The sequence below is a fragment of the Nicotiana tomentosiformis genome, chromosome 10, assembly GCF_000390325.3.
Source record: "Nicotiana tomentosiformis chromosome 10, ASM39032v3, whole genome shotgun sequence".
Lineage (NCBI taxonomy): Eukaryota > Viridiplantae > Streptophyta > Magnoliopsida > Solanales > Solanaceae > Nicotiana > Nicotiana tomentosiformis.
In genome coordinates, this window is record NC_090821.1 from 16,609,683 (window position 1) to 16,623,976 (window position 14,294).

The 14,294-nt window shown below is 42.4% G+C and overlaps 1 protein-coding gene across 1 annotated transcript; it reads left to right on the plus strand.

Moving 5' to 3' along the window:
• Positions 1–12,192: 12,192 nt before the first annotated feature.
• On the plus strand, positions 12,193–13,005 carry LOC104092853 (uncharacterized). Its single transcript, XM_009598534.1, has 3 exons — positions 12,193–12,292; positions 12,385–12,503; positions 12,589–13,005. The coding sequence occupies exons 1-3, from the start codon at positions 12,193–12,195 to the stop codon at positions 13,003–13,005; spliced, it is 636 nt and encodes a 211-aa protein (XP_009596829.1).
• The last annotated feature ends 1,289 nt before the right edge of the window (positions 13,006–14,294 follow it).

Genomic DNA, 14,294 nt, shown 5'->3' on the forward strand with positions numbered 1-14,294 from the left:
GTCTCATTTCATTTTGGTATCACTACGGACCAGAACCAACTACCCCAGTAAGTCACATAACAGCTATAAAGTACAAAATGAGCAGTAAATGGGGGAAATAGGGCTATAACTCTCAAAATGACCAGCCGGGTCATTACATCCTCCCCCTCTTAGACAAATGTTCATCATCGAACGGGTCTAGACATGTACCTGGAGTCTCAAATAGGCATGGATATATGCTCCGTAGCTCCCGCTCGGTCTCCCAAGTAGCCTCCACAACTAGCTGACCTCTCTACTGCACCTTCACTGAAGCTATATCCTTTGACCTCAACTTTTGAACCTGCAGCTCCAAAATAGCGACCGGCTCCACATCACAAGTTAAATCACCGTCCAACTGAACCGTGCTGAAATCCAAAATATGAGAGGGATTGCCGACATACTTCCGGAGCATAGAAACATGAAACACCGGATGCACATGTGACAAACTAGGTGGCAAGTCAAGCTTGTAAGCCACCTCCCCAATCCTCTGAAGTACCTCAAACGGCCCAATATACCGAGGGCTCAACTTGCCCTTCTTCCCAAACCTCATAACACCCTTCATAGATGAAACCTTGAGCAGTACCTTCTCCCCAACCATGTAAGCAACATCACGGACCTTCCTATCGGCATAACTCTTCTATCTAGACTGCACCGTGCGAAGCCGCTCCTGAATCATCTTAAACTTGTCCAAAGCATCCTGCACCAAGTTAGTACCCAATAGCCTAGCCTCACTAGGCTCAAAGCAACCCACCGGAGATCTACACCGTCTCCTATACAAAGCCTCATATGGAGCCATCTGAATGCTCGACTGGTAGCTGTTGTTGTAGGCAAACTCCATGAGCGACAGAAACTAATCCCATGAACCCCCAAAATAAATAACACAAGCGCGTAGCGTGTCCTTTAATATTTGAATAGTTCGCTCGGACTGTCCGTCCATCTGAGGGTGAAACGTTGTGCTCAACTCAACCTGGGTACCTAACTCTCACTGCACGACTCTCCAAAACTGCGATGTAAACTGCATGTCCCGATCTGAAATGATAGACACTAGCATACCCTAGAGGCTGACAATCTCTCGGATGTAAATCTCAGCCAACCGCTCTGAAAAATAAGTAGTCCCAACTGGAATGAAGTGTGCGGACTTGGTCAGCCGATCCACAATCACCCAAATAGCATCAAACTTCCTCTAAGTCCGTGGGAGCCCAACTACAAAATCCATAGTGCTCCGCTCCCATTTCTACTCTGGAATCTCTAACCTCTGAAGCAATCTTCCCGGTCTCTGATACTCATACTTCACCTGCTGACAGTTGAGGCACCGAGCTACAAACCCTACTATATCCTTCTTTATTCTCCTCCACCAATAATGCTGCCTCAAGTCCTGATACATCTTCGCGGCACCCAGATGAATGGAATACTGCGAATTGTAGGCTTCCTCAAGAATCAACTCACATAGCCCATCCACATTAGGCACACAATACCAACCCTGCATCCTCAATACTCCATCTTCCCCAATAGTAACATCTCTAGCATCACCGTGCTGGACCATGTCCTTAAGGACAAGCAAATGAGGATCATCATACTGGCGCTCTCTGATGCGATCATATAAGGAAGACCGAGAAACCACACAAGCTAGAACCCGACTGGGCTCCAAAATATCTAATCTCACAAACTGGTTGGCCAAGGCCTGAACATCAACTGCAAGAGGTCTCTCACCAACAGGAATAGATGCAATGCTACCCATACACACCGCCTTTCTACTCAAGCATCGACCACCACATTGGCCTTTCCGGAATGATACAGAATAGTGATATCATAGTCCTTTATTAGCTCCAACCATCTCCGCTGCCTCAAATTTATATCCTTCTGTTTGAACAAGTGCTGGAGACTCTGATGATCTGTAAACACCTCACAAGACACACCGTAAAGATAATGCCTTCAAATCTTCAATGCACGAATGATGTCAGCTAACTATAAATCATGGACATAGTAGTTCTTCTCATGGGGCTTCAACTGACGCGAAGCAGAAGCAATCACTCTACCCTCCTGCATCAAAACACATCCAATACCGATCTGAGAAGCATCACAATACATTCTATAAGATCTTAAAGTTGAAGGTAGAACTGGAACTGGAGATGTGGTCAAGGCAGTCTTGAGCTTCTGAAAGCTCTCCTCACATTCATCCGACCACCTGAAAATAGCGCCCTTTTGGGTCAATTTGGTCAAAGGCGATGCGATAGAAGAGAAACCCTCCATGAAGCGACGGTAATAGTCGGCCAAGCGGAGAAAGCTTCGAATCTCTGTAGTTGAGGATGGTCTGGGCCAACTTTGAACCGCCTCTATCTTCTTCGAATCCACCTGAATCCCCTCACTGGACACCATGTGCCCTAAGAACGCCACTAAACTAAGCGAAATCTCACATTTGGAGAACTTAGCATAAAGCTTCTCCTCCCCTAACCGCTGCAACACAATCCTCAAATGTTGGGCATGCTCCTCCTGGCTACGAGAGTACACCAGGATATCATCAATGAACATTAAGAAAAACGAGTCGAGATAAGGCTGAAATACATAATTCATCAAATGCATAAATGTTGTTGGGGCGTTGGTCAGCCCTAAAGACATCATGAGGAACTCATAATGACCATAACGGGTCCTGAATGCTGTCTTTAGAATATCCGAGTCCCGAATCTTCAACTGGTGATACCTAGACCTCAAGTCAATCTTAGAGAACACCTTCGCTCCCTGAAGCTGGTCAAATAGATCATCAATGCATGGCAAAGGATACTTGTTCTTGATTGTAACTTTGTTCAACTGCCTGTAATCAATGCACATCTGCATAGTACCATCCTTCTTCTTCACAAACAGAACCGGTGAACCCCAAGGAGACCCACTAGGCCTAATAAACCCCTTTATCAAGAAGTTCCTAAAGATGCTCTTTCAATTCCTTCAAATTAGTCGGTGCCATACGATACGGTGGAATAGAAAAGGGCTGAGTGCCCGGCACCAAGTCAATACCAAAGTCAATATCCCTACCGGGAGGCATGCTCGGCAAGTCTGCAGGAAACACATCCAAAAAACTCGCACCACCAGAATAGAATCAATGGAAGGAGTATCAGCACCAACATCCCTCACAAAGGTCAAATAAGATAAACAACCCTTCCCAACCATCTGTTGGGCCTTCAAATATGAAATCACTCTGCTAGGAACATAGTCTAGAGAAACTCTCCATTCAAACCTTGGCAACCCCGTCATCGCCAACGTTACGGTCTTAGAGTGACAATCCAGAACAACGTGACATGGAGACAACCAATCCGTACCCAAGAGCACGTTGAAGTCCACCATACTAAGAAATAAAAGATCAACTCTAGTCTCAAATCCCCCAATAGTCACTACACACAACCGATATACACGGTACACAACAATAGTATAGCCCACTGGCGCAGATACATGAACAGATGAAACTAAGGACTCACGGGGCATATCCAGATAATGAGCAAAATACGATGATACATATGAATAAGTGAAACCAGGGTTAAATAATACAGAAGCATCTTTGTGGCATACTGAGATAATGCCTGTGATCACTGCATCGGAAGCAACAACATCTGGCCTAGCAGGAATGCATAGAATCAGGCCTGGCCTCCACCTGATTAGCCTCCCCATCTTGGGCGACCCTAGCTGACTGAGCCCCACCCCGAGCTGGTTGGGCGGGTGGTAAAGTACCTGGTGCTGAACTCGCAGCCTGATTCTTCTGCTGCACTGGACCTCATAGGTGACGAGGACATTGCCTCCATATATGCCCAAACTCCCCGCACTCAAAGCAACTCCCTGGTGTTGGTGGTGGGGACTGGAGGGAGCCCCGAGCACTAGGATAATTGCTAGAAGGACCTGGCATAGATGAACCCTGAACCGATGGAGCTCGGGACGAACTCTGAGCTGGAAGGCGCTGAGAGATGACTGACCCTAATGAGAACTGTATGAACCATGGTTAGATGTTGCACCACGGAGAACTGGACGAGCCGTCTGAGCGTAACTATACGGAAGACTCCTGCCATGGTAGAACTGACCCCCAAAAGGAGCACCGCTAAAACCACCCTAGCTACAATGCCTCTTGGCCTCCCTCTCTCTGCGCTCCTGACTGCGGAGCATCTCTATCTGCCGAGCAACGTCAACCACCTCATCAAAAGTAGCACCAGACACCCTCTCCCGAGTCAAAAGCAACTATAGCTGATATATGAGGCCATCAATGAACCTCCTAATCCTCTCCCTATCAGTGGGAACCAACCACACTCTGTGACGAGACTACTCTATTAATCTCATCTCGTACTACATCAGAGACATGCCCTCCTGTCGTAACTGCTCAAACTGTCTGCGCAGCTCCTCCCTGCGAGACTACGGCACGAACTTCTCCAAGAAGAGAATGGAGAACTCCGGCCATGTAAGTGGTGCTGCACCGACCGGCCTGCACCTCTCGTAAGCCTCCCACTATCTGAAGGCAGCCCCAGTGAACTGAAAAGTAGTGAACGAGACCCCACTGGTCTCCAGAATACCAGCCACGCGAAGAATCTGCTGGTACTTATCCAAGAAACCCTGGGTATCCTCTAACTACATCTGGAACCTGCTCCTAAGCTGGAGCAACTGGTGGATCTGCAGGTGCTGCTCTAGCTGCTGCACGAGCTGCACCTCTGCCCCTACCGTGCCCTCGGCCTCTCGTGGCCCTAGCTGGTGGTACTGGTGGTTGGCCATCCTGTCTGGTAGCACGTGTCCTCACCATCTGTGAGAGAATATAATACAAAAGTTTAGTTACTGGAATAAGAATACAAGAATGTGAAGTTTCCTAAGGGTTCGACAGCCTCTCGAAGATTAGTATAGAAGTCTCCTTACCGATCCGCAAGACTCTACTAAACCTGCTCATAACTCGTGAGACCTGTGTCACCTAGGCTCTGATACCAACTTGTCACGACCCAAAATCCTAACCTGTCATGATGGTGCCTATGGTGGTACTAGGTAAGCCGATGATTCAAAATATTTGCAGAAAAATGATTTAAAAATACTTAAACAATGAAAGTTCTCATAAACAAGATAGAAACCCAAAACACAATGCGGAAGTTCCCAACTATCAAGGTGTCACAGAGTACATGTGCATCTATACATTACAAGTCTGGAAAACATTGTCTAATATAGTCTGAAACTAAATACAATAAGTGAAAAGATAAGAAAGGAGAGACAAGGTGTGTGAAACGCCGACAACTACCTTGGAATCTCCAGAAGATCAACTGTGCGATGAAATCAACACCTACCGTATTCGAAAACACCTGGATCTGCACATGAAGTATAGGGTGAAGCGTGAGTATAACCAACTCAGTAAGTAACTAGACTAAATAAAGAACTGAAGGTAGTGACGAGCTTCACAGTCAAATTTTAATTACAGTGATTTCAACATAGGAAAGTAGGCATGCTTTCAAGTTTGACAGTTAAGGCCAAAACAGTTAATTCATGTCAAGTTCAACTGAAACAGAAGATAATATGTCTTAGAAATTTCAAGACGGTGATATATGAAAACTGAAGTGCAATAGAAATGAAAGTCATATGCATCCTTTCAGAGGAACAGTCACTCAGTCCTCCCATACACTCCAACCTCAAAATCACTCTTTCCTCACAATCACTCATTCCTCTTAATCACTTAGCACTCGGCACTCAGCACTCGACACTCGCACTCAGTCGGTACATGCGCTCACTGGGGGTGTGTACAAACTACGGATGGGCTCCTTCATCCCAAGCACTATAACAAGCCAATCATGGCATATATCAGTGAAACATGTTGCGGCATGCAACCCGATCCCATAAATATCCTCACAATCAGGCCCTCGGTCTCACTTACTCATCAACCTCTCTATTCTCTCGGGCTCTCAGAAATCATGATGAGTAACCCAAGCAGCAATAATATGATGCATCAATAATGAACAATAGAGACTGAGACATAATATACAAGTAAAACTGTGAAAGAGTACAAAACATCAATTTAGCAGATAATTCAACGTGTACCCGACCTCTGTGGGTCCCTATAGTGCCAACACATAGTCTAAACATGATTTCTAACATGATTTGTGGTTCAATTTCTCTAATACATAGAGAATGTATAGATAACAATAGATTATTCAACTACACAATTCCATGAAATTTGACCAAGTAACAGTTCCTAAGGTGCACGCCAACACGCCCGTCACCTAACATGTGCGTCACCTCAAATCCAAATACATGACACGCAATAGGGGTTTTGTACCCTTAGAACCAAATTTAGAACTGTTACTTACCTCAATCCGAGCAAATCTCTATGCCAACACACCCTTGCCTCATGAAACAACCTCCGAATCTAGCCATAAACAATTCGATATAATCAATACGGGCTAAAGGAATCAACTCCATAAGAAAATGCCAAGCTATTAATCAATATCAAAAATTGACTCAAAAGGCGGACCCCGGGCCCACGTCTCGAAATTCGATAAAAGTTACAAAACTCGGAAGCCCATTCTACCACGAGTCCAACCATATCAAATTTATCAAAATCCGACACCAAATCGTCACCCAAATCCCCAAATCGAACTCTCTAAATCCCTAGCCTCAAACTCCTAATTTACACCTTAAATACACACCAACTAGGTGGGAAAATCAATGGGGAAGCAAGATTATTGATAAAAAAATGAGCACAAGGGACTTACCTCAAGTATCCCCTCGAAAACCCTCTCAAGAATCGCCCAAACCCGTGCTTGAAATGTTTGAAATGAATCCGAAATCGCGAACCCTTTCATTTAAGTGTTCTGTCCAGCACTTTCGCTTTTGCGAAAACTTAACCGCTTCTGTGGCGTCGCAGAAGTGATATCACACACGCATTTGCGGCTCATTCCGCTCCTGTGGTCCCTCACTTCGCTTCTGCGGATACGCTTCTACGAACATCCAAGCTGCTTCTGCGGACCAAGCTCATCTGCCTAGTTTCGCTTCTGCGGTCCCCCTGCTGCATCTGCGGTCATACAGGTGCGGAATTCCCTATCGCACCTGCGCACCTTCCGCTTCTCTCATCGCACCTTCGGCCACGCAGGTGCGGAAAACTCCTCGCACCTGCGACCACCTGCACACTCCCCTCCAAAATCACATCTGTGCAAGCCAGCCCGTATATGCGAGCTCGCACCTGCGATCAAAGCTCTGCATGTGAGGTTACACCAGCAGAGGTCCAACTTCAGCAATCTCTTAACTTCAACTTTTGATCCGTTAATCATCCGGAATCAACTCGAGGCCCCTGGGACCTCAACCAAATATACCAACAAGTCCTAAAACCTCATACGAACTTAGTCGAGCCCTTAAATCACATCAAACATCTTCAAAAACACGAATCGCACCGCAATTCAAGCTTATTGAAACTAAGGAATTTCAACTTCTACAAACGATGCCGAAACTTATCAACTCACATCCGATTGACTCCAAATTTTGCACACAAGTCACATTTAACATTACAGACTTACTCCAACTTCCAGAATCGGAATTCGACACCGATAACAAAAAGTCCACTCCCGGTTAAACTTCCCAAAAATTCAACTTTCGCCATTTTAAGCTTAATTCCACTACGGACCTCCAAATCACAATCCGGATACGCTCCTAATTCCAAAATCACCCAACGGAGCTAACAGAACCATCATAACTTTATTCCAGAGTCGTTACTCATAGATCAACATTTGGTCAATTATTTCAACTTAAGCTTTCAACCTTGAGACTAAGTATCTCATTTAATTCTGAAATCACTCCGAACCTGAACCGATTACCCCGGCAAGTCACATAACAGTTATAAAGTACCAAATGAGCAGTAAATGGGGGAAACGAGGCTATAACTCTCTAAACGACTGGCCGGGTCATTACACCCATCCTTAAAAACTCAAAAGATATCTTCAAATAGTTCTAGTGGGTCATCCACGGCGCGTACGGTGACAAAAGGTCCTCTCAATCTTTATTTCTCGGCAAAACAACAAGAAAAGAGAAAATGTGATTCTAGTTTAGGTTTAGAAGCCAAGAAGATTTTGAGGGATCATGTCGTAAGTGCCTTTGCAATAATGGATGTATGATGCAGGGCTTCCTTTCAATTGTACAAAACTTTTGATAAATTATGAGGTCGTAGGACAATATGGCCCAGGAATGAAGCCTCCTAGCTATCATGAAGTTAGAGTAACTCATCTTAAAAAAGAGGTGAAGAAGATAGACAAAATTATTGAGGAGCATATAGTGTAATGGAACAAGTTTGGAAGTTCCATCATGATGGATAAATGGACAACACTAAATGGAAAAATGATCATAAATATGTTGGTGAATTCTCCAAGAGGGAGTGTTTTTCTTGAATCTTATGATGCTAGCAACTCTTCTACGAATGAAAACAAAATGTACAGCTTGTTTAGAAAGACTATTGCTAAAATTGGAAAGGAAAATGTTGTACAAGTTGATACTATTAATGTCACGATCCAAAACTTATCCCGTCGTGATGGCGCCTAACATGGTACTAGGAAGCCGACACCTCAAAACATTTCCAACACTTTTAAATAAAAGATGAACTAAAACAAGTTCGAATAATTAAAGCTTTCATAAACTGGATAAAATGTCAAGACTCAACTCAAAATTTCCCAAAAACCAGGGTGTCACTAAGTACGTGAACGTCTATACAACACAAGTTTGAAAATACTGTCTATGAAAAGCTGAAACTAAATACATAAAGATGAAAGATAGGGAGGGAGAGTCAAGGTATGCGGACGCCGGGCAGCTATCTTGAAATCTCCAAATGAATAAGCTGCTCAGATAATCAGCACCCACCATGTCTGGAAATACCTGGATCTGTATACGAAGTGCAGGATGTAGCGTGAGTACAACCAACTCAGTAAGTAACAAGACTAACTATTGGACTAAAAGTAGTGACGAGCTTCACGGGTGAAATTCAATTAAGGAAATACAACACAAGAAAGTAGGCATGCTCTCAAGTTCGACAGTTAAGGACAAAACAGTTAAATCATGTCAAGTTCCATTGAAACAGGATATAGTACATCTCAGTAACTACATGACAGTTATATATGCCAGCTGAAGTACAACAATAATGAAATCAGGTGCAAACTCTCAGAGTAACAGTCACTCAGTCTTCCCATTCACTCCAACCTTACAGTCACTCATTCCTCACAGTCACTCAATCCTTCCAGTCGCTCGGCACTCGCACTCAGTAGGTACCTACGCCACTATGGATGTGCAAACTCCAGAGGGGCATTTCTAGCCCAAGTGCTATAATAAGCCAATCATGGCATGAATTAAAATAATATGTTGCGGCGTGCAGCCCGCTCCCATAAATATTCTCATAATCAGACCCTTGGCCTCACTCAGTCATCAACTCTCCAGTCTCTCGGGCTATCAAGAATCATGATAATCAGCCCAAACAATGAAGATATAATGTATCAATAAAGGACAATAGAGACTGAGAAAGAATATGCAGTAAAAGCTATGACTGGGTACAAAATGACAGTTTAGCAAATAACTCAATATATAACAGGACCTATGCGGGTCCCTACAGTACCAACACATAGCCTAAGTATGATTTCTAACATGATTGTCAGCTCAATTTCTTTAACATGTGATGAAAATACGAATAACGACAAGATATATCCGCTATGTTGTTCCATGGAATCGCCCAAGTCACAATTCTTACGGTGCACGACCACACGTCTGTCACCTAGCATGTGCGTCACATAACACATAATTCGGGATTTCGTACCCTCAGAACCAAGTTTAGAAGTGTTACTTACCTCAAACCGTGCAAATCCCTACTCCAACACGCCCTTGCCTCGTGAAATGGCATCTGAATGCCTCGAATCTAGCCACAAATAGTTCGATACAATCAACACGAGCTAAAGGAATCAATTCCATAAGGAAATACTAAGTTCTTAATCAAAAGTCAAAAAGTCAACTCAAAAGTCGACCCCCGAGCTCACGTCTCAAAATCCGATAAAAGTCACATAATCCGAAGGTACATCCAACCACGAGACTAACCATACCAAATTTATCAAAATCCAACACCAAATCGACACCCAAATCCCCAATTTAAACTCTCCAAATCCCTAGCCTCAAACTCCCAAAATTACACCTCTAAACTACACACTCTAGGTGGGAAATTCAATGGGGAAACATAATTATTTAATAAATTTAACCACAAGTGACTTACCTCAAGAATCCCTTCGAAATCCCTCTCAAACATCGCCTAATCCCGAGCTTGGAATGTTCAAAATGAAGAAAATCACGGAACCCTCGATTTTAATACTCTGCCCAGGCTTTCCGCATATGCTACAACTTAACTGCATCTGCGGTGTCGCAAAAGCGACAATCCTTCTGCTTCTGTGGTGAACCACTGGAACCAAGCCTTCTCACCTGCGGAAAATACTCCGCTTCTGCGCAAACGCAGGTGCGACCATCTTCTCGCTCCTGTGCTGACCCCTCGCTGCTGCGCTCAACCTCTCCGCATCTATGACCACGCATGTGCGGACAATCCATCGCACATGTGACCACAACCTTCCTCACTCCTGGCCGCATCTGCACTTCCTAGCTCACACCTGTGACTAAAGCTCCGCAGGTGAGATTGCACCAGAAGACTCCAGCTACAGTACCCTTTTTAACTCCAAACTTGATCCGATAATCATCCGAACTTCACCCTAGGCCCCCAGGACCCCAACCAAATATACCAACAAGTCCTAAAATACGATAAGAACTTAGCCGAGCCTTCAAATCGCATCAAACAATGCTAAAACCATGAATCGTGCATCGATTCACGCCTAATGAACTTTTGAACTTCTAACTTTTACATCTGATGCCGAAACCTATCAATCACGTCCGATTGACCGCAAATTTTGTACATAAGTCACAAATAACACAACGGACCTACTCCAACTCCCGGAACCCCAATCCGAGCCCGGTAACCACAAAGTCCACTCTCGGTCAAACTTCTAAATTTCTAACTTTTGTTATTTTAAGCCTAATTCAACTACGGACCTCGGAATCCCAATCCGGACATGCTCCTAAGTCCAAAATCACCCAACGGAGCTAACGGAACCATCAAAACTCTATTCCAGAGCCATTTACGTACAAGTCAACATCCGGTCAACCTTTTCAACTTAAGCTTTTAACCCTTTAGACTAAGTGTCTCATCTTATTTCGAAACCTTTCCTGACCCGAACCAACTACCCCGGCAAGTAACATAACAATAATTAAGAAGGGAATGAATAGTAAATGGAGAAACGAGGCTACAACTCTCGAGACAACAGTCCTGGTCATTACAGATAATGCTAGTGAGAATGTTAATGCGGGTAAGATGATGGAAGCTATGTATTCACACATTTATTGGACTCCGTGTGCTGCCCATTGTATCAATTTAATATTTTGTGACATATTCAAGGAAAATTAATATGCTTCAGATAACTTTAATATAGTTATCTTTAAAGCTTTAACTTTATTTATACTTATGTACTATTAAGTATTAACTATAAAATTATTATTGTCACTTTTACTATTTTCACTAAGGTCGTCAAGATATATTCTTACATCACTCAGAGGCCATTGTTGTTGAATTTGATGAGGAATTTCACAAATGAAAGAATTTTGGTGAGACCGGCCAAGACTAGATTTGCAATAACTTTCTTGACTTTGCATAGTTTTTACTTGTAAAAGAAAAGGTTGAGAAAGCTAGTTCTCTCAAATTAATGGAAAGATAATAGATATGCAAAAGAAGCTGCGGGGAAAGAAACTGCCAAAATTCTTATTTCTCCATCATTCTGGAATGACGTCGTTCATGCTCTTAAAGTTGGTGGTCCTTTTATTAGGGTGCTTCGTATGGTGGATGGGGAGAGAAAACCACCAATGGGCTATCTTTATGAAGCTATGGATAGAGCCAAAGAAACTATTGAAACGTCATTTGAGGGAGATGTTAGAAAATATGAGAAAGTTTTTGAGATTATTGATGGCAGGTGGTCGAATCAACTCCATCGACCTTTGCATGCAGCAGGCCCTATTCTGAACCCGGGATTATTTTCCAAGAATAGTAGAAATGGCACTTTGGATTAAGAGGTGTGGGTTGGATACCATAAATATCTTGAGAAGTTGGTCTCTGATGGAGCGATGGTAGATCAAATAGGGGAGGAGTTTGATAGGTACTCACAAGCAGATGGCATGTTTGGTTTACAGGCGGCCATTAGAGCCAGAGACATAAGGTTGCCAGGTAACTAACTTTAATATGGATAATCCTTATAGCTTTAATTTAATTTATTTGATTTATTTATACTTATTAACTTTTAAAATATTTTTCTATAGTTGAATGGTGGATGCAATTTGGTCATCAAACTCTAAACTTGCAAAAGTTTGCCGTCAAAGTACTAAGCCTAACTTGTAGTGCATCTGGATGCGAGAGAAATTGGAGCGTATATGAGCATGTAAGAAGAAGATTTATTATATTAATATAGTCTTTAGTGTATTAATATTTGTATCTATTAATTAATCTAAACAACTTATGCGCAGATTCACTCCAAGAAAAGGAATAGGCTTGAGCTATCGCGTCTCAATGATCTAGTGTATATTAAATACAATAGAACATTGAGGCGTCTTTATAAAGCTCGGGATACCATTGATCCAATTTTGTTGGATAACATTGACGAGGCAAATGAATGGTTATCTGGAGCTCCCCAAAATCATGAAGATGAACAAGTGTATGTAGGAGATGATCTTGATTGGGGTACTGTTTCTAAGGTGGCTGGAGTTGAGAAGAATATCTATGGTCTTAGAGGGAATTCTTCAAGTTCAAATTATATGGAAAAGGGAGTAGCAAGTTCAATCCGGTCCATAATTGACGAAGACTCTGAGGATGAAAAAGATGATAGCCAATATAATGCTAACATTCTTGAAGTTCTAGAATTTGAAAATCTTGAAGAAGAATAGATGTTACTTGTTTTAGACTTTTAGTTGATGAATCTACTATGACTATCTATTGAGTTTTAAATTTTTGAATTGATATATTTATTAATATATTATTGCTATTGAGTTTTTAGTTATATATATAATATTTTATTTTTTTGTATAAATTGTCACTTCGCATAAAAAAGACGAGCGCTTCGCTGCGCGCCTCTCGCCTTAGTGAAGTGGGCCCTCCTCACTATTTGTTGCTGCACGCTATCCAAAACATCGGATCAGACACTCTAAATCGACAAATTCATCAAAATTCTCCGATCTCCAACTTCAACGGAGTTAATATTCATCACCAATTTCAAATTCCAACAAATTATAATACCAATTTGAAAAAAGCCACCCATGAACTTCCCCCAAGTCCTTTAGATCAAACTTTGCAGCTTCGTTGAAGTCGTCTTCAACTTCTGTGAACAATCCTAGGCAAAAAATGGTTGAACGTTTCGAAATTTTTTAAAACATATAGATGATGGAGCTTTTGAGTTGTAGGGAGGGAATGAAAAAAGAAGAAGATGTGAATGAGGGGTGGACGTAGAGTAGTGGTACCGGGTTCATCTGAACCTAGTATTTTCGACGTGAAGCATAAATTTATGCATAAAAATTAACTAAAGTTGCAACAAATGGTAGGTCTGAACTCATAAGTTTAAAAATATGACATATTTAATGCTAAGAACCTTAAAGGTCGAACTCGTAGAGTTTAAATCTTGTATCCACCTCTGATGTGAATGATTTCGGTTTGGTACCAATGGAGATGAAACCAAGGTTATACTGTTCGGGCGTATTTTTTTTTTCTTTGTTTGTATTAAAGGTGGTATTAAAAATGGAATGAGTATGGCAATGAGGTGAAGAGGATAAAAGTAAAAATGAGTAGTCAACAAGCGCAAATCTAGCCCATCTTTATAACAGCAAAGTTAGACCTAACTCCAACTGTTAAAGAATGGTAACATGGGACTATTAAGCATAACTCGGAGAAAAACTTCGACCTTTGCCCAAAGAAAATCGAAAAAGAATAAGGAGATAGTAGGTATTATGACGAAAGGGAGGGGCAAAGGAGTGAAGAGAAAAATACCAGTCTCAATCACTATACCCCAGTATTGTCACCTCAGAAGTGGATCATTACACGTTATGTTGTTGTATTTGTATTATACTAAGTTCCAACTCACTCGCTTGACACAAGGAAACAACCAGTCCACCACCCCCGTCATTTGCTTTCACCATTGCGAAAATTACTACTATAAACCTAGATACTACTATTGAAAACTCTT